The sequence below is a fragment of the Nicotiana tabacum genome, chromosome 18 (genome assembly GCF_000715075.1).
Source record: "Nicotiana tabacum cultivar K326 chromosome 18, ASM71507v2, whole genome shotgun sequence".
Lineage (NCBI taxonomy): Eukaryota > Viridiplantae > Streptophyta > Magnoliopsida > Solanales > Solanaceae > Nicotiana > Nicotiana tabacum.
In genome coordinates this window covers 20,452,931-20,475,940 of record NC_134097.1, presented here as the reverse complement: position 1 = coordinate 20,475,940, position 23,010 = coordinate 20,452,931, and the positions used below count along the sequence as shown (strand labels likewise).

The window sequence follows — 23,010 nt, the reverse complement described above, 5'->3', positions numbered from 1 at the left end:
ATGTCGTTCGGGCTAACAAATGCCCCAGCAGCTTTTATGGATCTCATGAATACTATATTCAGGCCCTATCTTGATGTGTTCGTGATTGTATTCATTGATGACATTCTAGTGTATTCTCGTTCGGAGGCGGAACATGCGGGCTACTTGCGGATAGTATTACAGACGCTTCAGGATCGTAAGTTATATGCTAAGCTCTCCAAATGTGAATTCTGGCTGAACTCAGTAGCATTCCTTGGCCATGTGATATCTGATGAGGGTATTAGTGTCGACACTCAGAAGATCGATGCAGTAAAGAATTGGCCGAGACCTACAACACCATCAGAAGTCCGCAGCTTCCTAGGGCTAGCAGGATATTATAGGCGGTTTGTAGAAGGATTTTCCTCTATATCATCACCATTGACTAAGTTAACACAAAAAGCTACCAAATTCCAGTGGTCTGACACTTGTGAACGTAGTTTTCAGGAGCTGAAGAATCGATTGACATCTGCACCAGTGCTCACTCTTCCTGAAGGAACAGAAGGTTATGTGGTATATTGTGATGCCTCAGGTATAGGTTTGGGGTGCGTATTGATGCAGCGTGGGAATGTGATTGCTTATGCATCAAGACAATTGAAGAAGCATGAAAAGAATTATCCAACCCATGATTTGGAATTGGCTGCAGTAATATATGCTTTGAAGATATGGCGGCACTACTTATACGGCGTCCATGTTGACATCTACACAGATTACAAGAGTTTACAATACATCTTCAAGCAGAAAGAGTTGAATTTGAGGCAGCGTAGGTGGCTTGAATTATTGAAAGACTACGACGTCGAGATATTGTATCATCCCGGTAAAGCCAATGTTGTGGCAGACGCTCTCAGCCGTAAATCAATGGGAAGCTTAGTACATATTGAGGCAGGTAGATGGGGGTTGATTAAAGAGCTTCATCAGCTAGCCAATATGAGAATCAGATTGTTAGACTCTGATGACGGAGGTGTTACTGTACAGAATACATCAGAATCATCTTTGGTAGCCGAGGTAAAAGCATGGCAATATGAAAATCCTATCTTAGTACGATTAAGAGAAAGCATTCAACAGTGTAAAAGTATGGCTTTTGGGATCGGAAAAGACGGGGCACTGAGATACCAGAGCCGATTGTGTGTGCCTAATATGGCAGGGTTGCGAGAGAAGATTATGAATGAGATTCATCAATCCCGATATTCCATCCATCCCGGCTCGACAAAGATGTATCATGATGTCAAGGAGCAATATTGGTGGGATAATATGAAGAAGTCTATTACAGAATTTGTAGCCCAATGTCCCAATTGTCAACAAGTAAAGATAGAACATCAGAAACCCGGTGGATTGCTTCAAAATATAGAGATTCCGACCTGGAAGTGGGAGGTGATTAATATGGACTTCATTATTGGATTACCTCGCTCTTATCATAAGTTTGACTCTATCTGGGTGATAATTGATCGACTTACAAAATGTGCCCATTTTCTGCCAGTGAAGACAACTTACACGGCTGAAGATTATGCAAAGTTGTATATCAAGGAGATTGTTAGGCTTCATGGTGTGCCCATATCTATTATATCAGACCGAGGAGCTCAATTTACGGCTAACTTTTGGAGGTCTTTCCAGAAGGGTTTAGGCACACAGGTAAATCTCAGCACTGCATTTCATCCGCAGACTGACGGACAGGCTGAACGTACCATTCAGACACTGGAAGATATGCTACGAGCATGTGTTCTAGATTTTAAGGGGAATTGGGATGATCATCTTCCACTCATAGAATTCGCCTATAACAATAGCTACCATTCCAGTATTAAAATGGCCCCATACGAGGCACTATACGGGAGGAGATGTAGATCACCAGTTGGATGGTTCGAAGTCGGTGAAACAGAATTATATGGGCCAGATTTGATTCACCAAGCTATTGAGAAGGTGAAAGTGATACAGGAGCGATTGAGGACGGCACAAAGCAGGCAAAAATCTTATTCTGATGTCCGACGTCATGATCTAGAGTTTGAGGTTGGTGATTGGGTTTTCCTGAGGATCTCACCAATGAAGGGTATTATGCGTTTTGGGAAGAAAGGTAAGCTGAGTCCAAGGTATATCGGGCCGTATAAAATTCTTCGACGGATTGGACAGGTTGCTTATGAGTTAGAATTGCCATCCGAATTGGAATTTGTCCACCCAGTATTCCATGTATCTATGTTGAGAAAATGTATTGGAGACCCTTCTCGAGTCGTCCCTATCAAATATGTACAAGTTACAGAGGACCTATCATATGAAGAAGTGCCAGTGGCGATATTAGATCGACAAGTCCGCAAGCTGAGAACAAAAGATGTAGCTTCCGTCAAAGTATTGTGGAGGAACAAAAATATGGAAGAAATGACATGGGAAGCAGAAGAGGAGATGATGTCTAAATACCCTTACTTATTCCAGAATGAAGATAACAAGGATGCTGGTGGAAGACAGGATACATTGGAAGGTGAAACGGCTCTATGAGGTAAGCAATAATTTGAGAATACTCCTCCTTAATACAAAATGGTGATATGTAGATAATGTAAATATGCATAATGCTTTGTGTAGCCTTGTGAATCCATATGTTGGGCTTAATTACTTGCAAGTTTTGCTAGTGACCATTTTATAGGTGAAATTTGATCGGAAATTTCCATTGGAATCCACGATGATTTAAACTCCCCATAAACCCTTACATTCGAGGACGAATGTTCCTAAGGGGGAGGGTGTTACAACCCATATCCACATGTGTTAGTTCATGCCATATATTAGTTAACATAAATCCAAAAAGGAATTATCTTTGAGATGATAAGAAGTCAATCCTATTGGTCTTAAGTGATACAAGAGTGTATAAGGGTGATTAACCAGTATTAGAAGTTAAACGAATCAAGGATGTTGTAACTCGTATTTTCAGGTAATCTAGCGGTGCTTAATACACTCAAAAGGTCATTTATTAAGGTATTTTAATCATATAATATCCGTATCATAAGTTTTGAAGTCAAACGAGTTATGAAACAAAAGTCGACAAAAGTTGTCGCAACTTAGGTTCATAATTTTACTTAAACATTAGGTCAAATGTTTCTAATCTTTTCTCATAATTTACAAGGAATTAAGGGGTGATCTACCAACCAAATTAAAGATCTATGAGTCTAGTTTCCAACTCATTAAACCGTTCATCGATACGATCTCGGAGTAGAGAGATATTCGCGTTTTCGCGAGACTGCGCCAAGCACCTCTCTATGGGGCCCACTAAGTCGGTTTAAGATATTTGGACCTATATAGGATGACTCCAACCCGTTTTAAGTCATTTCTTTTCACTATTTTCAGACCTTAGAACCCTAGGAACATCCTCTCAAGGTTCTCTCAAGATTCAAGACCCAAAAAAGGGCAAACAACACAAATCAAGTGTCGGGAATTCCGTGGCGCTAGTAAGTCTCTTGTTCTTCTTGTTGTTGCTCATTTTTGTGTCGTTCCAGCTCGTGTGGGAGGTGGTTTTAAAGGGTTTATGTTCTGTAAATACTCCCTCATGTTCTTAATATCAATCCTAGGTGATTTCAAGCCTTCTAAAGTGATTCTAGTGCCGAAAAACACTAATTGATCGCTAGTTTCGCTTTGTTGTTGTTGTGGCAGCATTGGAGGGATATTTCATGGAAATTTAAGGTCAAATTGGAGTTGTTCTTTCTGTATAAAGGTAAGGAACCTCTTACTCTATATGTATTTAAGATTATCCAAGTTGCGGCTAAGCCATTAAAGCTAGAACTTGTGAAATATATATCGAAAGGCTTGGAAGTAATGTTATTGTTTTGTGGACTGTTTTGCGTTGTTGTTGGGCTGCGTATTTTACTACTATCTTGTGGAGTTTTGGAGGAGGAAGGGTGTGGAGAAACACCATATATATGTAGGGTTATGGGCTGATAGTTATTCGTAACATTTCCAGGTTGTTTGACACAACTACGGTGGTCGTCGTATGTATGGAGTGATTAGGCTATGTGTGGACTATTTTGGGAGGCTCAATATGTTTATTATTGATGTTGTTTGGGCTGTTTGGTGACTGTTTTGAATGGTGTGAGGTCATATATATAGGGGAGGTGCTGTCCGTTTCATCGTAAAATAGGTTGTGGTCGATACATAATAGTTATGATGCTTAAATGATAACGATAGTATCGTTTCTCTTATTGTAGACTAAGGAGTTTTGACAATTGCATAGCTTGAGATTGGGGCAGTATATACAAGGTATGTTAGGCTATCCCTTTCCTTCTTTTGCACGACTCCGATTGTACATAATGTAATGAACGATCTTCCAAGATACTCTACTCTTAGAAGCTAGCAGTACTTACATTGTTTTCCCTCTTATGGAACGATTGATGTTAATGTTGCTTCTCTTATTCTTATGTTATCAATGTTATTGGTACTTCCTGATTCTTATAAGGTTCATAGTGAAGAGTTAGTCCTAATAACGTGTACAGAGGATACCGACCTTACGTCACTCCAAAAGGTTTAGAATGTGATTCCATGAGTCGAGCATGCATTATATATATGTATCTATTTTACTCTACCGAGCCACGCTATAGTTGGCCGGGTACGGCACCTATTGTGCAACCACTGATCAGTTGGGTTTTACCAAGCTCCACGTGGCCGGGTACGATTCTACCGAGCCTATTATGGCCGGGTACGATATGATGATAATGATGCCCACAGAGGCGAATGCTTTAAAGGTTTATGTATTTATACATATGTATCATGCATTTCATGTAAGTATCCCTCAGAGGTACTAAGATGTTACAGGTTGTATATTCTCTATCCTTGCTTACATTACTGATCGTATTTATGGTTCCTTGCCTTACATACTCAGTACTTTATTCGTACTGACGTCCTTTTATTTGTGGACGCTGCATGTCGTGCTGCAGGTCCTGATAGACAGGCAGGTGCAGCTCCCCCACCACAGTAGACTGTCCAGTTCAGCGGTGTTTGGCGAGATCCCTTCTCCAGACTTGCCTTGGTCTTGGTATGCAATTTTTGTTATAGACATTATGGGTATGTCGGGGCCCTGTTCCGGCTATGTTGCAACACTTATGTTCTTTTAGAGGCTCATAGACAGGTGTCGGCTCATGTATTGTTTGGTATGCCCTGTCCGCTAGTTTTTGTTGTATAGTCTTTCATAGTAGCGTGGTAGCTCGTACCTTATATGTAGTTTCTTGATTGTCTGGTCATCCCCTGCTATGTATGTTCATGTCGTCATATTTTATTGCTGGTTGTCCATGATCTAGGTCTACCATTTATATTGATCTCGTCAGTCCTAAAAGATAATAATGAAGGTTAGATGAAATGTGCGTTGGTGCTCGGCAAGTGTGGTCGGGTGCTAGTCATGGCCCTTCAGTTTGGGTCGTGACAGTATCCTTTGACAAATTAATGACGATATCACTCCCTGGGTTAGTGTCTCTTTTCTCATTGACATATGCCTCAAGTTTCTTATAGTCATATGTAAAAATACCTTCAAACTTCTCCAAAATCAGTCTTTTAGCCCTATTGCACTTTCCATAGCTAACATTTACATTAAACAATTGTTTCAGATCTGCTCTCATCTCCTTAATCTTATACTTAGGATTTTTGTTAAGACCGAAAAAATCAGGTGTCGTATGGAAGCTAGCAAAGCAAATCTTGAACGACGACAAGTTTGACAACAAAAGAAATCTACCAAAAGAGGCACAATCCACTATAATAAAAGAGAGTACAAAATCTCGAGAGAACAACCTCACGAAGAATCAAACACAAGTGACACACTAACACTTGTCCCGTAAAGTTCTTCCCTAAACACGACTCTTAAATCCCATATGGCTACATTGTGGATGCTATTTAATGATAAGGAAGTATCCTCAATTTATAGAAGTCCAAACTTTTTCTTACAAGAAAAAAAACTAGCCAAATATAGGAGATTTATAATTTTCTTCTACGAGAAGGAAAACCCAATTATAGTAAACATGTTGCCCTTTCCTTCAAGAGATAGGAAAAGCAAATATGTTAAGAAAATAAGGACAATACCTAACAATTCTTCCCCTTGGCCTAAATTTTCTGATGAAACTAACTTGATCCGTCTTCTTCTCATAATCTTCAATAAGTCGCCTCTCCAAATCTCCACCACAAATTTTGTCTCAACGTGAGTCGAACTTCAGTCAAATTTCTCTAACAAAAATTACGATTATTGTCAAATACGTTGCGGCTAGAACTAAACCCGCCAAGATGAACCTGTCTTGAACCTCGATCTGATAGCATTGTTATGTCGAGGAATAGGCAAACACAAAAATAAAGAAGATAAAGAACACGATTGTCAAACCGAAAAAATTAGGTGTCATACGGAAGCTAGTAAGGCAAACCTTGAACCTCGCTCTGATACCACTTGTTAGGACCGAAATAATCAGGTGTCATGCGAAAGCTAGTAAAGCAACATTTCAACGACGATAAATCAGAAAACAAAAGAGAAATATACCAAAAGAGACACAAATATTTAACGTGGTTCGATCAACTGACATACGTCCACGACGGAGATGATGAATCTACTATAATAAAAGAGAGTACAAAATCTCGAGAGAATAACCTCACGAAGAGGCAAATACAAGTGATACATTAAAACTTGTCCCGTAAAGTTCTTTACCTAAACGCAACTCTCAAACCCCATATGGCTACATTGTGGATGCTACTGAATGAGAAGGAATGATCCTCAATTTATAAAAGTCCAAACCTTTTCCTACAAGAAAAGAGACTAGATAGATATAGGAGATTTATAATTTCCTTTTACAAGAAAGAAAATCCAATTATGGTAAACATGTTGCCCTTTCCTTCAAGAGATGGGAAAACCAAATATATTAAGAAAATTAGGAAAACACCCAATTTTCTTGTACCTTCTTCTTGAAGTAATTTGCTATTGTTTGATAGTTAACCCTAGTGTTCTCAAATGCTTCTTCACATGTATGCTCATCGCTTAATGTCTTTATCCTAACTCTATGAAGGTCCCCATCCCTAGAAATCAGAATAACAAAAGGGCAATCACCAACATATGTATACTTTAACCTTTTTGTATCACCTTTCTCTACCCGTAAGTCCTTTTTTGTTTGCCAAAGAATAGAAATTAATACATTTTCTAGCTTCAAATATGTCTTTGAAGCTCATATCCTTGTATAATTCCTTATAATTTTCTAGCCTTGCCACAATTTCAGTATTTCTTTGCTACAATTTTTTGTAATCCATCAGAATCATAATCAACCTTATCATCTTCATTATGAGTATATCACTCTCACTATCAGATTCACTACAGTCAGTAGCATAATTAGTTATTACTGGAGATGAGTCAGTGTGATGAACAATATTAGGCACATTAATAAACTCTTCATACTCATCAACATCATAGAAGTGAAGTGTTTTAAATTCATAAACTCAGTAAATGCCTCATTCCATCATCATTTTCTACCTCATAATAATTACCAGAAGGGCCATTTATAATAAGTTGTTGAACACCTACATGCCCCAACTCACTAGTGTATGTAGTTTCTAGAAGCTTGTAAGAAATAAGTTCATAATCATACCCTCTCCAAACCAAAGGCATTCTTAATATTTTGGAAGACAATTAAAAAATAATAAGCAAATTGATAAAGATAATCAATAAACAAATTATATAAACAATAAATAAACCTACACATGAGCTAATAAAAGAACCTAAGGAAAATAATTAACAAATCAGAAGAAGAATAAAAAAAAATAGTGACTTGGTGGACCACAGACAGATGCAATAAAATAGCGGACCAGAAACATTAATAATAGTAAAGTCCCACTAGCACTAAAATACTCAAATTCTCTATTACTTTAAGGGAACAACATTCACCATATACAGATAAAAAGAAAACTTAAGTCGCAAATTGTAACCTCACATTCTCAGCCAGAAAAGGCACAAAGTCACACTCGGGACCACCAATAAAAGAAGAATCCCCACAATAATGCTGACCCGTAAAAACCCTAACATAAAATAGCTTAAATAATACATGCTGACACATAACAACATAGATATTATCGATTTGAGCTCATGTCAAAAATTGTAAAAGCATAAAACGAGTAAAAACTAAAGAATTGACTAGACCGAAAACAGTAAAAAAATATCAATGTCTTTCTTAAACAAACAGTAAATGGAAGATAAACTAACCTTTTGAAGAAGAACAAGGATAAATCGGAAGCATCATGTCTTTCTGAAGACTATACGACTTAGGGTTTGCAAGTTAATTTGTTTTCTCTGTGTTTTTTACTGAGCGATGATTCTAAATTGGGGTTAGGTAATGACTAAGAGAATTTAAGTTAGAGGGGCTCGAGTGAGACGGGTTAAAAGGGTTGAGTCGGCTAATTTTAATGAGATATGAGACGGATGATTTTAGAACAATAGGATAGTGACACGTGTATTTATTAATATCCTATTAATAAACTGACGGCTGAGGGGTATTTTAAATAGAAAAGTAAACGCCAGGGACTATAATAACACAAAAGTAAAACGGGGGACATATAACTTATCTTTAATAGTAGAGGGGTATTTTAGGCACTTAACTGAAATATCAAATATTCCACATTTCAATTCCAATCCAGTTAGACGGGCAGCGGGCTATGTTAACTTTAAATATTCCGCTTTATTGGGATCCCTTGGGTTAGCTAATGAACTTCAGGTAACCTATAAGTCACGTGTTCGAATTGTGAAAACAACCACTAATGCTTGTATTATGGTAGACTGTCTATATCACATCACTTGAGGTGTGATCCTTCTTTGGACCAGTGCGAACACGAGATGCTTGGTGCACCAGACTGACTCCAGCTTGAGATAAGAAAAGGCAAGCCAGTAGTTTTTTTTTTTTTTTTTTTGCAGGTTCTAGTAAAATCAAATTGGAGGACAGTGATGACAGAATTATCATCCGAAGATTTATGCATCTGATCCTAAATCCTTACTCCATATATGTTAGGATATGAAATTAAAATCATGCATAAAATATTTAGAACATAATTGAATTTATTTTGCGTGCATTACACGAGTTCATTGCTAGTTATTTGATTATTTGTATTCTATTCCAAGATGTGGTTATAGTACTTGAGAAAAGGGTTGAACTGGTTCCAAGAATTTATTAAAGCTAGTCTTGCTTCTAGCTTGACATTTACACTGATAAATATCTTTAGCAGAAGGAATATTTGTATTGAAAGTGAGTCTTTTTTAGGCCATGAAGTCATCTATAAACTTTCTGGTTTCTTCAGGGCATCACCAAATGATAAGAAAATGGCTAAAAGTAGGTCATATAGTGCAGATTCTGTAGAAATAATTGTGCATTATAGTGAGTCTTTTTTAGAGCCATGAGATATCCTCTTTTTAAGATGCAGATTCTGCAGAAATATCTCTAGTTTGTTTGCCCAGGACGACTCAAGCACGTGTGGAGCCTAAAGTCAACGTTTAATGTGACGCCTAATTTTTAAAAGAAAGTTATAAATTTTTTATTTGAAGTCTATTTTTTTAGCTTCTTGGGATACAAAGTTGTTAATAATTTTTTTATAATAGATTTTCTCTAATAATTTCTTTTCAATTGATAATATAACGAACTCATTTAACATTTATTGAGACATTGTTGATCTTAGGCAAGTTTTTTTAGAGCAATAGAAGTATAGAACCTTTGGAATCTTTAAAAATTGTTGATCACTTGAACTAATAAAATTTTGGAGAAAGAAGGTGAATAATGAAATCTTGGAGAAAGAAAATAAGAATATCAAAGCGAAAAACAAAAAGTATGTAGGAATTTCTGAAATGTGAAGAGATTAGGGAAAAGAAAGATTGACTTGGACAAGTGAAAGAAGGGGAAATAAAATATTTACATGTTATCTAACGAAAGAGTAAAATGTGGAATTGGGAAAACTATTTAGCTATCCATTTTTAAGTAAGTCAAATTGTTACTTGTTTATATATCTAAAAAGTTTTCTTCCCTTATATATGAAAAATTCTGCTTTTATATTTAAAATACTAAATATTATTCCTTAAATACCTATAAACTTATCTTTTAAAAATGGAACTCCCGAAATTTGGGGACCTAAGGCACAAGCCTCACTATTGAATTATTGATAACGTTAGAGCCGGCCCTAAATTTGCGCACACCTCATCTTGAATAAGCATCAAGTCAATCAATCAATAAATCTATTACGCATAACAAATTAATTAGTTGGATCGACTATATGAATCCGTTATAATCATACTTTACTCGGGCTCATTTTCATTCCGAAAACTAGGAGCTCAATATCTGCCAACATGGCATCAGGTTTTCGCTTTGGAATTTTTACTTCCTATAGCAAAGTTTAACACTTTATTTATTTTAAATAAATACCATTTAAAAAATTATATTCTATAGATACCTTTTAATGTTTATAGCAAAATATCTAATTTTGGTTATCTCCTACCCCTAAACTACTAAATACGTTATTCAGTTACACTATTTTCTTTCTCTCTATACTTTGATACATGTCATTCTCTTTCCCAAACACGATACTCAATCTCAATCCAACGAGAAACCCTAGCAAGCATTTCCGAATCGAAGCTCGAGAAAGGACGAGTCGAGCAAAAAAAGACTGAATCTTTTCAATCAAAGTAGAGATCGTGATAAGGTACAGAAACAACCCAAGTTTCTGTTGGCATCGAAACTAAAAGCTTTGCGAGAGAAACAAAGATTAAATTATTGTATTCACTGGTATTATATTTCAATCAAATTAGATGCCCTGGTATTCAATTAATCGCGATGAAGAAGATTTCTGTTAATATATTTCAATGTATTTTCAATGTATCACGCTGCATTTTCATGTATTTCATTGTCTCTTTTTTTCATTGTAATTCAATGTATCTTGCTGTATTCCATTGTATTCACTGTCTCTTTTTTCATTGTATTTCAATGTATCCCACTGTATTCTATGTATTTCATTGTATTCACTGTCTCGCTATATGCCATGAATGTATTCATAGATTTTTTTAATTAATATAATTTATGTATTCAGATGTATTATATAATTTCTCTGAAGATTGCTATGTTTTGGGGGTATTTTTCGGTTGAGAATCTTTTTTATAACTGGAAATACAAAATTTGTGTGTTATAATTGAATTTGTTGATTGATATTATGAGTCTATTATGTTAATTGATTCACTTTCCATTTAAAAAGAGTGTCATCCCCTGTTTCACGCCGTAAATACAGTCGAATACAATAATCTATCCAGCCGTAATCTCATGTTTCACGCCATGAATACAGTCGAATACACTCGAATACAACAACTAATTAGTTGGACTTCCCTGATTCACGTATATTTTTGCTACTGTATTCATGAATACAGTAGCTTAAATACATCTAATACATCCTATAAGAACAAAAAACGTATCTACAATCCGTAATATAGCAAATGGTATCTATAGATAGATAATTACCACTAAAAGATAGTGTTTTATGAAAATTTCTCTTTCGTTTTTAGCATAGCTATTAAATCATATTACCATTTTTTTAAAACTATTTAAAGTTTAGCCAGTATTGGCTCCTCCTGCCTGAATGCTTAAAGTCTGAACTGCCAAAACCAAAACTTGAAGTTAGGCTCTGGTAGCGGGTCTGAAGTTAGGCTCTGGCAGACCCGAAAGTCTGAATCTGAACTGCAAGGCTTGAAACTTCAGATTCCCGATTGGAACTTCAGTCCAATGATCTAGAGTTTGATTCTAAGGCGGCTAAACTTTCAAAATTTTGTAAACTTCGGCTATTGTTTAAATTGGGGTCATAAAAAGACTATTTTTGCACTTCGCCCTCAAAATCTACGAGCAACAATCTAGAAATAAAGGGTTTGCAATTACATACCAAGAAAATTAGTAACAATTAATGTCAGCGGTCAGGTTTAGATGCTGCTCTATAGATTTCACCTTGCAATAAGAGGAAAATGAGCTACCACCTCAAATTCTATTCATAGCCTCATCAAATTTCAAACACACATTACAATAAAAGCCTGCTGTTTTTCTTCTTCAATTAGTTTGGAGGCTTCATTTCCTACTATTTAGTTCAGAGAAAACTTAAAAATGCATTATTTACAATGTTGCCTACCAGAATGTAACGGAGACTCTCTGATACTCCTCGAATGATTATAGCTAAGTTGTTGCATTCCGTCTAGTTTCTTCTTTCGCCTTCCTGATTGCATTAAGCGAGAATGATTTGATAATATAGCGAGATCATTGAGGTCTTGAAGCAGTGTAAGAGCCTTCACAACTTCATCCATTGTAGGACGAGATTTAGGATCCCTGCTCAAGCACATGTAAGCTAGCTGTGCGATCTTTTGCACCCCTTTAACGGAGTAATTTAGCTCTAGCCGAGGGTCTACAAGTTGATAAAACTTTCTCTTGTCAGCTAAATATGGCCTTGCCCATGCTACAAGATTTTGTTCTCCACTCGGGCGCTTTTTGTCCATGGACCTCCTACCAGTTAAAATCTCCAAGAGTACAACACCAAAACTAAAAACATCGCTCTTTGATGTCAAATGTCCTGAGAAAATAGAAGACAGGTTTTGCTCATGTATTGACATTCAAAATACATTAAGCAGCGAGCTGTGGCGGAACCACATTTAACACAGACACCCCCTTCGCTAGAAAATTAAACTATATTGCTACATAAAAGTATTTGTTTTAAGCATATATACTATAAGTTGAATCCCCTTGGCTTTTTCGTGTGTTTAATTTTTTTATATTTTGATACCCATTAGTGAAAATTTTGGCTCTGCCTCTGGCGGTGAGGACCTGTTTACTCGCCATATCTTGATCATGTTCCATTCAGATTAAGATATGTGTGTTTTATAGACCATCATAGGATATTTATCCCTTATCTTCCTAGCAAATACCCTAGGAAATCTCATATAATCCTAAATACAAATTAAAGAAACTAATGAGAGTTGTTTACCTGTCATCACATATTCTGGAGCAGCATATCCATAAGTTCCCACAACTCTTGTAGAAACATGTGTTTTGTCACCTTGAGGACCAGCTTTAGCAAGGCCAAAGTCCGAAAGCTTAGCATTATATTCCTGCAGAATTTATATTAGTGTTGGAACCCAGGGGAAGTATTAGACGACATAATTGGAGATGTTCCTCATCACTTACCGAATCAAGTAAAATATTTGATGTCTTGAAATCTCTGTAAATGACAGGTTCAGGGCCTCTGTGGAGAAATGCTAAGCCTTTGGCTGCACCAAGCGCAATTTTTATCCTATTGGACCACGGGAGAGGTATTGTCCCTATGAACAGTTATAATAGGCATCAGCAGTTGCATTTTACCACAGAAGCACAAAATCAGGATAGAACAAGCTTCGGCATTTAGTTTTTGCGGTCTGCATATGTTATCTATGTTGGTCATAGACGTTATCGTACTTACATTATGTACCGGGTTCATCTGAACCCAATACTTGTGACACGGAGCATAAACTTAATGTATAAAAATCCATTAAAATTGTATAAATTAGTAGTTACGAACCCATAATGTTAAACATACAGTGGGTTCAACGCTAAGAATAGAGCTTAAATCCTGGATCAACCTCTGGTTTTTGTCAGGACTAAGTTTCAGGACAAATTACAAAAGTCTTTCAGCTGTGAAGAGTGATAAAAGGTCACTTTGCTTGCATTATTAAGACCAAATGTTTCAAAACGCAACGAGAAATCAGAGAACTCACTTCTAAAAAGATGGTTTTCAAGGCTTCCACGGGTCATGAACTCATAAACGAGCAGCCTTTGATCATCTTCAATACAGTATCCGATTAACTTGACAAGATTAGGATGATGAAGCTGTCCAAGGAAGTCTACTTCTGCCTGCATTAAATTCATTACATTATATCCATTGCATATACTTCTTTACAGTCTTTGCTTACTCTATTCTGACTCATTTTTTTACTACTAAGCACTAACCACGAGCAGATAGTCTACGTACTAACCACCCATTCTCTATGGCCTTGAAGACCATCTGGTTTCAAGCTCTTGACAGCAACCGTAGTCCCAGAACCGGGCTTTGCTGGTGCTGTCCCGTTCTCGTCTATCCAGCCTTTGAATACGTATCCAAATCCACCTTCACCAAGAATACTATCCGGTCTGAAGTTCCCCGTTGCAGCTTTTAGCTCTTGAAATGTGAACTGAAGCAGCTGCCGTTGCACTTTGTTTTCTGCAGCTGGTGTAAGTGTTGGTAAATCAGTATCATGAGGGGTATCAGAAGATACTCTTGCTTCATCCGGAACGCACATCTCCCGGTTGCTAGCGTTTAGGTATCTAGTCTCTGTAGCTGCACTTGCAAAAAGATGTTTGATTGTAAGTACTTCAACATATATCTCTCAATATTTCTTTCTAGGATTACACATACTACATTTTGGTTTCCAACATGTAATGTTGTCTAGATTGTTAAATTAGATGGAGAGAGTGGTAGAAACCTGTCATAGAAGGTTGATGTATGCAGGGCGGAGGCACAAGCCGACCTACGGGTTCGGCCTAACCCATTAGCTTTTGCTCAAACACTGTATTTGGTGTTTTGAATTCATGAAATATGTATAAACATTAAATCTAGAACCCATTCATTATAATTCGAAGTTGTGGTCCCAAAATCCAAAACCCATAAGGTTAATTCCTGACTCCGCCTTTGGATGTAGGTGCTATTTGCTGAAGAACAAAATCATTGAAAACATTTGAGTATGTTTTTCTTTCCAAAAATTCTATTAAACTATTGGGGGACCGGGGAAGGGGAAGGGAAAGGGGGACAGTGCGAATTGAATTCACACCTATTACGTCGGAGGCTCCAACCGATACCACTAGACTCCAACCAATACCAATAGACTGTAAGACTTGGTGTTATACTTGAGCATGTATTTTCATTAATCAAGGGAATTAAGCTGAATACTCCATTCAGCTTTAATTATCCATTAAACAATAGAAACAACCTTTGAAATATTAATAGAAATTATCCTCCCTTGGTTGGTTGGGAGAACCATCAATGACAATAGATTGAAATTGTGTGAGGTTTGGCAAGAATTGCTAAATAAACAATCTTGAAGATGGTCATCAAGCAGGGGGAACTCCAGCAAACAAGAAGTCCACATAGATAAATACCCATCGTCCCTGTCGCTCGATTTAAGCTCGCCTCAATCCCATATGACTATTTGTATACGATCGCTCAATAAATAAAAGAAACTTACAAATGACTTAAAGAAAGCTTAAAGAATCACTAAACATGTAACACTATAAATATATTAGCTAAATTTGAAAGATCAACGCTTTAAACTTAAACAATGACAAATATATTTTAGTTTTTGCATTCAAGAGTGTGGCCGAGGTTTCAGGTTCAAATCCAGCGGAGTTAAAAACACACTAGGTAATTTATTTCCAGCAATATAAGTCTTGATAGAGTGATCAAGAGGTCACGGGTTCAAGCCGTGGAAACGGACTATTGCAGAAATGCCGTGTAAGGCTGTTTACAATGGACTGGACCCGCATAAAGGGAGCTTAGTGCACCATTTTAATATAAGTCTTGATAGACAAAGTTACCAGGTGTCTGGATGAGAAGGTACCCGATAAAATAGTTGACGAGCACAAGCTAGCCCAAACACCGCCGTCACAAATAAAATAATAGCAAAAGAAAAGGGGTTATAAGTAGAAACAAACCTGCATCATAGACAAGACTAGTTCTTGGAATAGAATTAGCAGAGTGTTTAGAAACAGAAGAACTACAAGCACCTCCAATAACACTGGACCTAAGAACAGCCCAACACCCACAATTCTTATTATTCTTCATCTTATTATTTTCCATGTCCTTCTCTTTCTCTTACTCTTCTTCACTTGTTAGTTAGCCTTTTCATGAACTGTAAACGAGAGAGAGAAAAAGAGAAAGCATTGAGAACAAAGAAAAGATTCACCATATATGCTTATTGAGATAAAAAGGAAGAGAGAGGAAAAAAGGCGGAAATTCCTTTGTTTGGTGTGAGAGAGAGATTGAAGGCATCATCATCAACAACATGATGGCAGTGTGTACAAAAAGAACTTTTTTTCCCACTCTGCCTTTTTCTGTAGGGAATGCCAGCCTCTTCACCTAGCCCCCACCTCTTCCCAAACCAACGGCGGATGCAGAATTTTGTGTCATAATATAAATAGTTAAATATATCGAAAAGTAAAAGTAGAGTCAATATATAATAAATATAGATAAAATAAAAAAATTTATCTAGCAAAATAGTGTAATTTTCTGGTAGAGGGGTGTGGCTTGACACCGCTTGTTGGCTCCGCCACTGCCCCAAGCACCCTATTCTTTCCTCATTCCTCTGCAACAACAGTTAACAGTTGAACAATTAAGAGCCCGTTTGGACATTCAATATTGTTTCCTTTTTTTCAAAAAAAATTCACTTTTTTTCGAAAACATGCATTTTGAAAATTTTTAAAAATTTTAAAAATACCAAAAAACTATTTTTCAAAATTTTCACTCACAAAACTTCAAAAACAATTCAAACTGAAATTTATGTCCAAACACAACTCTAAATTTTAAATACCATTTTCACTTGAAAAAAAAATTCACCAATTTTTGGAATTTTACAATTCTTATTTCACCATTTTTTGGAATTTTACAATTCTTATGTCCAAACGTCTACTAAATTTTTGGGCTTTCCGTCATGTCCGACTAATTTGAACTCGCAGAGAAAAGTTCCTGTTGGGATAAAGCGTTTCTTACTAAAGACAATTTTATTTCGGCGCTCAAATATTAAGAATGTAGAACTACGTACCATCGCATCAGAAAATTTGGAATAACATTTGAATTGCTTAAAGGGGTAGCAAGTTGCGACACCCATAGTTCTGGTAATAAAGAGTACTATAAATTTAGCAACCTCATTGCATTTTTCTACTCTACGAGTACAAATAATTAATTTTTTCATATGCTTTTTAAATATTTAAATTATTAATTATTATGATTTATAATACTTTTTCGTAGTTTTTAAATATGTTAATTTTATTTTGAAAAATTTTAAAAATTATATCTAAATGCAAGGTCCAAATTAAGAAATTTGAATCTCAAAAAACGAGTGTCGCATAAATTGGGACAAAGAAAGTATCTAATAACTTTAAAAAATAATAATCTATGCAAATTCAAAAGATATTCAATTATTTTAAATTCAAGTATTATAGTAATATAATAGTAATATTTTAGTATTTAAAAGATTATTCCATTTACTCACTATATAACATTTAATGAATTTAATTTATCGTTTTTATTATAAGTAAGTGAGTGAAGATTTACTGCAATGCGAGTAAATAAAAATCAGTGTACGTGGAACTTCTAGAAGTTAGGCAAAACATGGCCTTTTGTAATTTAGCAACTTATGCCATTTATAGATGAAAAAACGAACAAAAAGATAGGAGTATCTAATTTCATAACAGAAACATATCTTAAGGTCGTGCTTTGTCAAAATAATTAGTATAACAATGACTAGCTTCATCTTTCATTTGAAATTGCCTATTGTTTGATCATTATGATTTATCCCGCCTTGTTGTAGCTATGATTAGTAGTTATTATGAAAAGGGAAACAAACTGCAGATAATTAGTGTCACATTTTTCTCCTCATAATATGATGAGAGTTTAAAGAATCAATTTCACATGCCTAACCGATGAAAATAACAATAACAATAATAAATTTAGTGTAATTTCATAAATGAGATTTGCTGAGAATTAATGTGTACGTAGATATTATCTTTATCTTAAAAAGATAAAGAAACTGTTTCCGACAGACGCCAAGGACAAAAAGGGTTTTGTGAATTGGATAAATTTTTATGTTTGGTTTTTAGCCTACTATACATAACATATCCCCTTATTTTAGGCATCAAAGTTTAATGCTACTATATTGTCATTTGGTGTCCATCTATTGAGTATCTGCACCTTGGTTGAGCTTAAAAAGATCTATCCAAAAGTGGGATTTTCATGTTTGGTTCAAAACTCCAAAAACAGTTTCTTTTTTTTTTTTTGTCTTTTTTCTTCTTAATATTATTGATTTGGAGAAGCTGGTGGATGACAATTTCTTTTATGTATTCACGGTATCAATATGCGTGCATCTCAATTAATTCTACGAGTTATATATTATCTTCCACCAATATAAATATTGAATGATTATTTTCTATCCACTAGAACTTAGAACGGATGAAAAATAATTATTATAAAATGAATAAGAAGGGCGATTCGGTGCATAAAATATTCTGTATTCATAATAGATTTGGAGAGGATCGCACTCCAAAAATGTGTGAACCATTTACTCGAATACAAGCATTGACGGCGGCCTTCACCGCCCGAATTTACAAGACAAATTTAGCGTGAGTATAAAATACACATAGAAATATATCTGGCATGGGGTGACGTGGTGGACAATAAAGAGGAGGAAGATGGAAGAAGGATATTATTTGGTGGGTTATATATAAATTATAACTGTATTAGTAGATTGTAATTTTGATAATAATTAGTTTTTCTTGAGTTTGTCTTGTCCAAACTGTATGTCTTTCTTTCTTCTAATCTCGCTATTTACATCTGTCATAATGTTTTCATGAAATAATAAAAAATTCAAGACAATTTTATCTCAAACTTTTTTTATTCTTGAAGCTTGTCTAACAAAGAGCAACTACCAACATGAAGAATGTAAAATATTGAATGGTCAAAACACTAAAAGGGATGGTCAAGGGCACTTTGAGCAGCATCCTCTCTTTCCATTTATATAAATATCCCCAAAACAATTAACTAAGTCATTTAGAAACCCAAAACTAATTAGACTTTATTTTATATTATATATATGTGTGTAGATTTCTTTTTGTTCTTTCGTCTAAAGGTGTCTTTATTTATTCACAAAGGGAGCAGAGGTGACTGAGATGTGAGAGCTTGGTAGGGCTCATTTTAATTAACCAATATAAACAAATCAAATTGTACATTCTTGATGCTTTTGTATGATAAAAAGCAAAATAAGATCCTGTTCTTTTCATTATTTTTTTGTACTGTGCTTGCAACTTGACTATGAATTGTTGGAAAAAGGTTGATAGTTGATACCCATTGCCAATACCAACTTTTTGGGTCCCTTCCATTGGCCCTTTCATATTGGCAATTTAGAGGAATGGATTTTTTAATGATGGGGCATGTGGGGTGAGGGTCGGGGCAGCCAGAATTTTTAATAAGGGAAATTAAAATATAAAAATCGGTTAAATAAAAGTTCAAAGATTAAAAAACGATGAATTTAAAGGGTTCAACATATATAATATATACAAAAAATTATCTAGTTACACAATATAATTTTCTGACAAGATCGCAAGGGCGTTAATTCGTTTGGACAAAGGTTGCTCCGCCGCTAGATAGGGTGTGTGTTGGTGGTGGGGTGAGGGGTGGGGGTGGGGGGAATCGAGCAATCATGAGTGTAGCTAGCCCACTTAATGTCAATATGTGTATGGCAAACAAGATAACCCATTTCTTGAGGTAAAGTTAGCAAGGTCTATCATTGGTGCATGAGAAAATGTTAGGGCCATATATTTCAATTGGGGGAAACCAATTTTATGACCTATGTCTGTCACACGAAATAAATAATAATATAGAAGATCGATAAATAAAAATATTGGAGATTTTTGTATAATCATTTTCTCTATTCAAATTGTAGCTCATCAAAAGAGATCATATTCTCTTTCATTCAATTGTTGACACTCATATCTATCTACAAAGGTTCGAACTCTGCGTGCCCCGCCCTGTTAAGATTTTTCAAAAATTAAATTTTGCCCCGCCCCGTCCAATTTAAATGGTCCCTTGCCCCGCCCCATTAAGAGATTATCCCGCCCCGCCCTGCCCCAATTACCATTTCTACGAACTTTGCGTGAACACATGATGCTTCGTGTACCGGACTGCCTTTTTATATAGTATGTTCACAATTTTCTACGCTATTATATCAGGCTTTATATTAAAAGTTACTTATCCTTGTATGTTAATTTTATATGATTGTCGTCTAAAAAATTATACACGACAAGTATAAAGTTAAATTGTAGTTATTATTAGTGTTTGGTGAATGTTTCTACACAAACAGTTTACAGTTGTATAGTAACTAAGCTCTTAAACCACTTGAGCAGCATGTGGCATCAATATTTAACCAACTATTCTTTTCTTTTGCACTAAAAATATGGCATCTCTTTTGGGTTGATTGGTAGTATACTATATATAGGCATCCTCTCGAAAAATATATGGATGATATTTATATGCTTCCTTGACTAAATAGTCTAAGATTCCATCGCAAGTTGAAATTTTAGACACTTGATTCGCTTCTAAAGTTAACTAGTATTAGCACTTGCGCGATCGCGAACACAAAGTATGTCAAATTATAATTTGTATTATTTAGGTTATGTGCAAATAACCTTATTATTAAATTTTCACATAAAAATTATAGATAATCATTAGATATTAAGAAAGAAGAGTACATGAAATTATTTTCCAAATCTCGTAGTGGATAAGCTATTTTTTTCTTTTTGAATTTGTAAGAACATAATCTCTTGATTTTATTACTTGCATCTCGTTCCGTAATTAATATTAAAGAATACTAAACATGTCACGTTGTGATCTAAACATAATTAAGTCATATTATTTTAATAAAATTGTTACTAAAACTTTGTTTTACATCTCAAGTTAAAATATATTTATCTTTTTTCATTTTTTTCTCTTTTTGTTCTTTTCTTATAGTTATTGTATTACTCATTACTTAATGTTGTCTACTATCATGTGATTTTTTATTAGTTTGACTTAATGTCTTGATAATTTTTCTTATAATAATTATCGATAATTATAATTTTTAATTCTTGAAATTTAATGTATTTTAACACTTTACCCTCTTACTCTAGACTCTTTTATCATTTAAGTGTATCAATAATATTATATTATTTAGCTATTTAATTTATTTATTTAAACTAATTCAAAGTATAAGTATAATTCAAAGTATATATTTAAAGTCTAATATATAGTATTATCACATTTTCATGTGGTTTCATTAACTTGTCACTTCATTTAATATCATTATCCAAATATAATATAAATAGATAAGTAAAATTTTGATCTTGCATAAATATTTATTTTATTTTAAAACTATTTCTCTAAATTCTTATATTATTTCAATTAGTCAATAATTTTTAAGTATTGCATATTTATTTTATTTATCTCTAATTTATTTTTATTCTTCCATTTTTTTGTTTTATCTATCAGACTTTAATTACGTGGCCTTATCCACAATATGACATTTTTAGTAATCTAATAATGTTAAGTTCGGCATTACAATTATTTATTTTAACTTTCTTAAGTCTAGCAACAACATAATCTCTTAATTTTCTTACTTGCATTTCGTTTCGCGATCAATATTAAAGAATATTAAATATGTCACGTTGTGATCTATCTTGTTTGAGCATATTAAATCATATTATTTTAATAAAATTCTTACTAAAATTTTATTTTACATCTCAAGTTCAAATATGTCTTATCCTTCTTCATTTTTTTTCTTTTTGTTCTTTGCTTATAGTTATTGTATTACTCATTACTTAATATCGTCTACTGTCATGTGAATTTTTATTAATTTACCAACTAACTTAATGTTTTGATAATCTTCCTTTTAATAATCATCGGTAATTATAATTTTTTTATTCTTGAAATTTAATGTATTTTTACAATTTATCCTCTTACTTGGGACTCTTTTATCATTTAAATGTATCAATAATATTATATTATCTAGCTATTTTAACTATTTATTTAAACTAATTCAAAGTATAAATATAATTCAAAGTGTATATTTAAAGTCTATATATAGTATAATCACAATTTCATGTGGTTTTTCATTAACTTGTCACTTCATTTAATATCATTATCCAAATATAATATAAATAGATATGTAAATTTTTGATCTTGCATAAATATTTATTTTATTTTAAACTATTGCTCTAAATTCTTAAATTATTTCAATTAGTCAATAATTTTTTTAAGTACTACATATTTATTTTATTTACCTCTAATTTATTTTTATTCTTCAATTTTTTGTTTGTTTTATCTATTAGACTTCACTTACGTGGCTTTATCCACAATATGACATTTCTTAGCAATCTACCAATGTAAAGTTCGGTATTACGATTATTTATTATAACTTTCGTAAGTCTGGTATATAATAGCCTATTATAAAATATGAAAGCTGAAAATGAAAAATAAAACAAACCCCCAAAAAAAAAAGAAGAAGAAGAGGGTGATAGAAGATTTACGTTAAATTTAGGATAGAGTTGAACTAATTACTTCCATTAATAATTGTTTTGCTAAGTATTAATTGTTAATTTTTATCCTAAAAGCCAAATGACTTCTTATTATTTTGCCACTTGATTTAACCACATTATAAACTATCCTCTTATTTTATGTATATGAAATTTATTGCAATTTTTATTAGCTTATTCCTAATTTTGTTATGTGTGTTAACTCGGCTTAACCACATTGTAAATTATCATTATCTTATTAAAAATAAAATTTTACAATATAAATATAGACCAATAATTACTCTGCATATACATATATATATATATAAATATATATATATATATATATATATATATATATATATATATATATATATATATATAGAGAGAGAGAGAGAGAGAGAGAGAGAGAGAGAGAGAGAGAGAGACCTAAATTAAAGGGATAATATCGCATAGACTAAACCTTGAGTTGGGAAATGTATCATGAACGAAAATCAGTCCAAATTCACTGCTATTCGTTTATCACTTGGACCAAAATTGAAGGGAGAATATTCCTTAAATAGAAATTTTACTATAGAAACATTTCTTGAACAATTTAATTTTGATTTTGTCATAATCTTGTTAATCTATATTAGATTTTGTCATAAAATCTATTTAAATTTTGTTTTAAAAGTGTCAAGTGGCTTTTTCTTAA

At 34.1% G+C, this 23,010-nt stretch overlaps 1 protein-coding gene across 2 annotated transcripts; it reads right to left on the bottom strand.

Annotated features, from left to right (window-relative positions):
• Positions 1-11,972: 11,972 nt before the first annotated feature.
• LOC107774690 (serine/threonine-protein kinase PBL34) lies at positions 11,973-16,167 on the bottom strand. Of its 2 annotated transcripts, none has more exons than XM_016594313.2 (6): positions 15,714-16,167; positions 14,003-14,343; positions 13,745-13,880; positions 13,179-13,312; positions 12,979-13,102; positions 11,973-12,567 (listed from the first exon to the last, which is right to left on the bottom strand). In XM_016594313.2, exons 1-6 carry the CDS (start codon positions 15,856-15,858, stop codon positions 12,113-12,115), a joined length of 1,335 nt encoding a protein of 444 aa, XP_016449799.1. In that variant the 5' UTR covers positions 15,859-16,167; the 3' UTR covers positions 11,973-12,112. The 2 variants fall into 2 exon arrangements, with proteins under 2 accessions (XP_016449799.1, XP_016449800.1); XM_016594314.2 differs by lacking the exon at positions 15,714-16,167 and adding an exon at positions 14,489-14,714.
• Between the last annotated feature and the right edge of the window lie 6,843 nt (positions 16,168-23,010).

What these genes read in the sequence shown, in the direction of transcription:
- LOC107774690 (XM_016594313.2), bottom strand. Translation starts at nt 15,858, where the DNA reads ATGGAAAATAATAAGATGAAGAATAATAAGAATTGTGGGTGTTGGGCT. An exon ending in AAGGCCATAGAGAATGGGTG is followed by an intron (nt 13,881 to 14,002) that starts GTTAGTACGTAG and finishes AATTTAATGCAG; the next exon opens with GCAGAAGTAGACTTCCTTGG. An exon ending in CAAATATTTTACTTGATTCG is followed by an intron (nt 13,103 to 13,178) that starts GTAAGTGATGAG and finishes TAAATTCTGCAG; the next exon opens with GAATATAATGCTAAGCTTTC.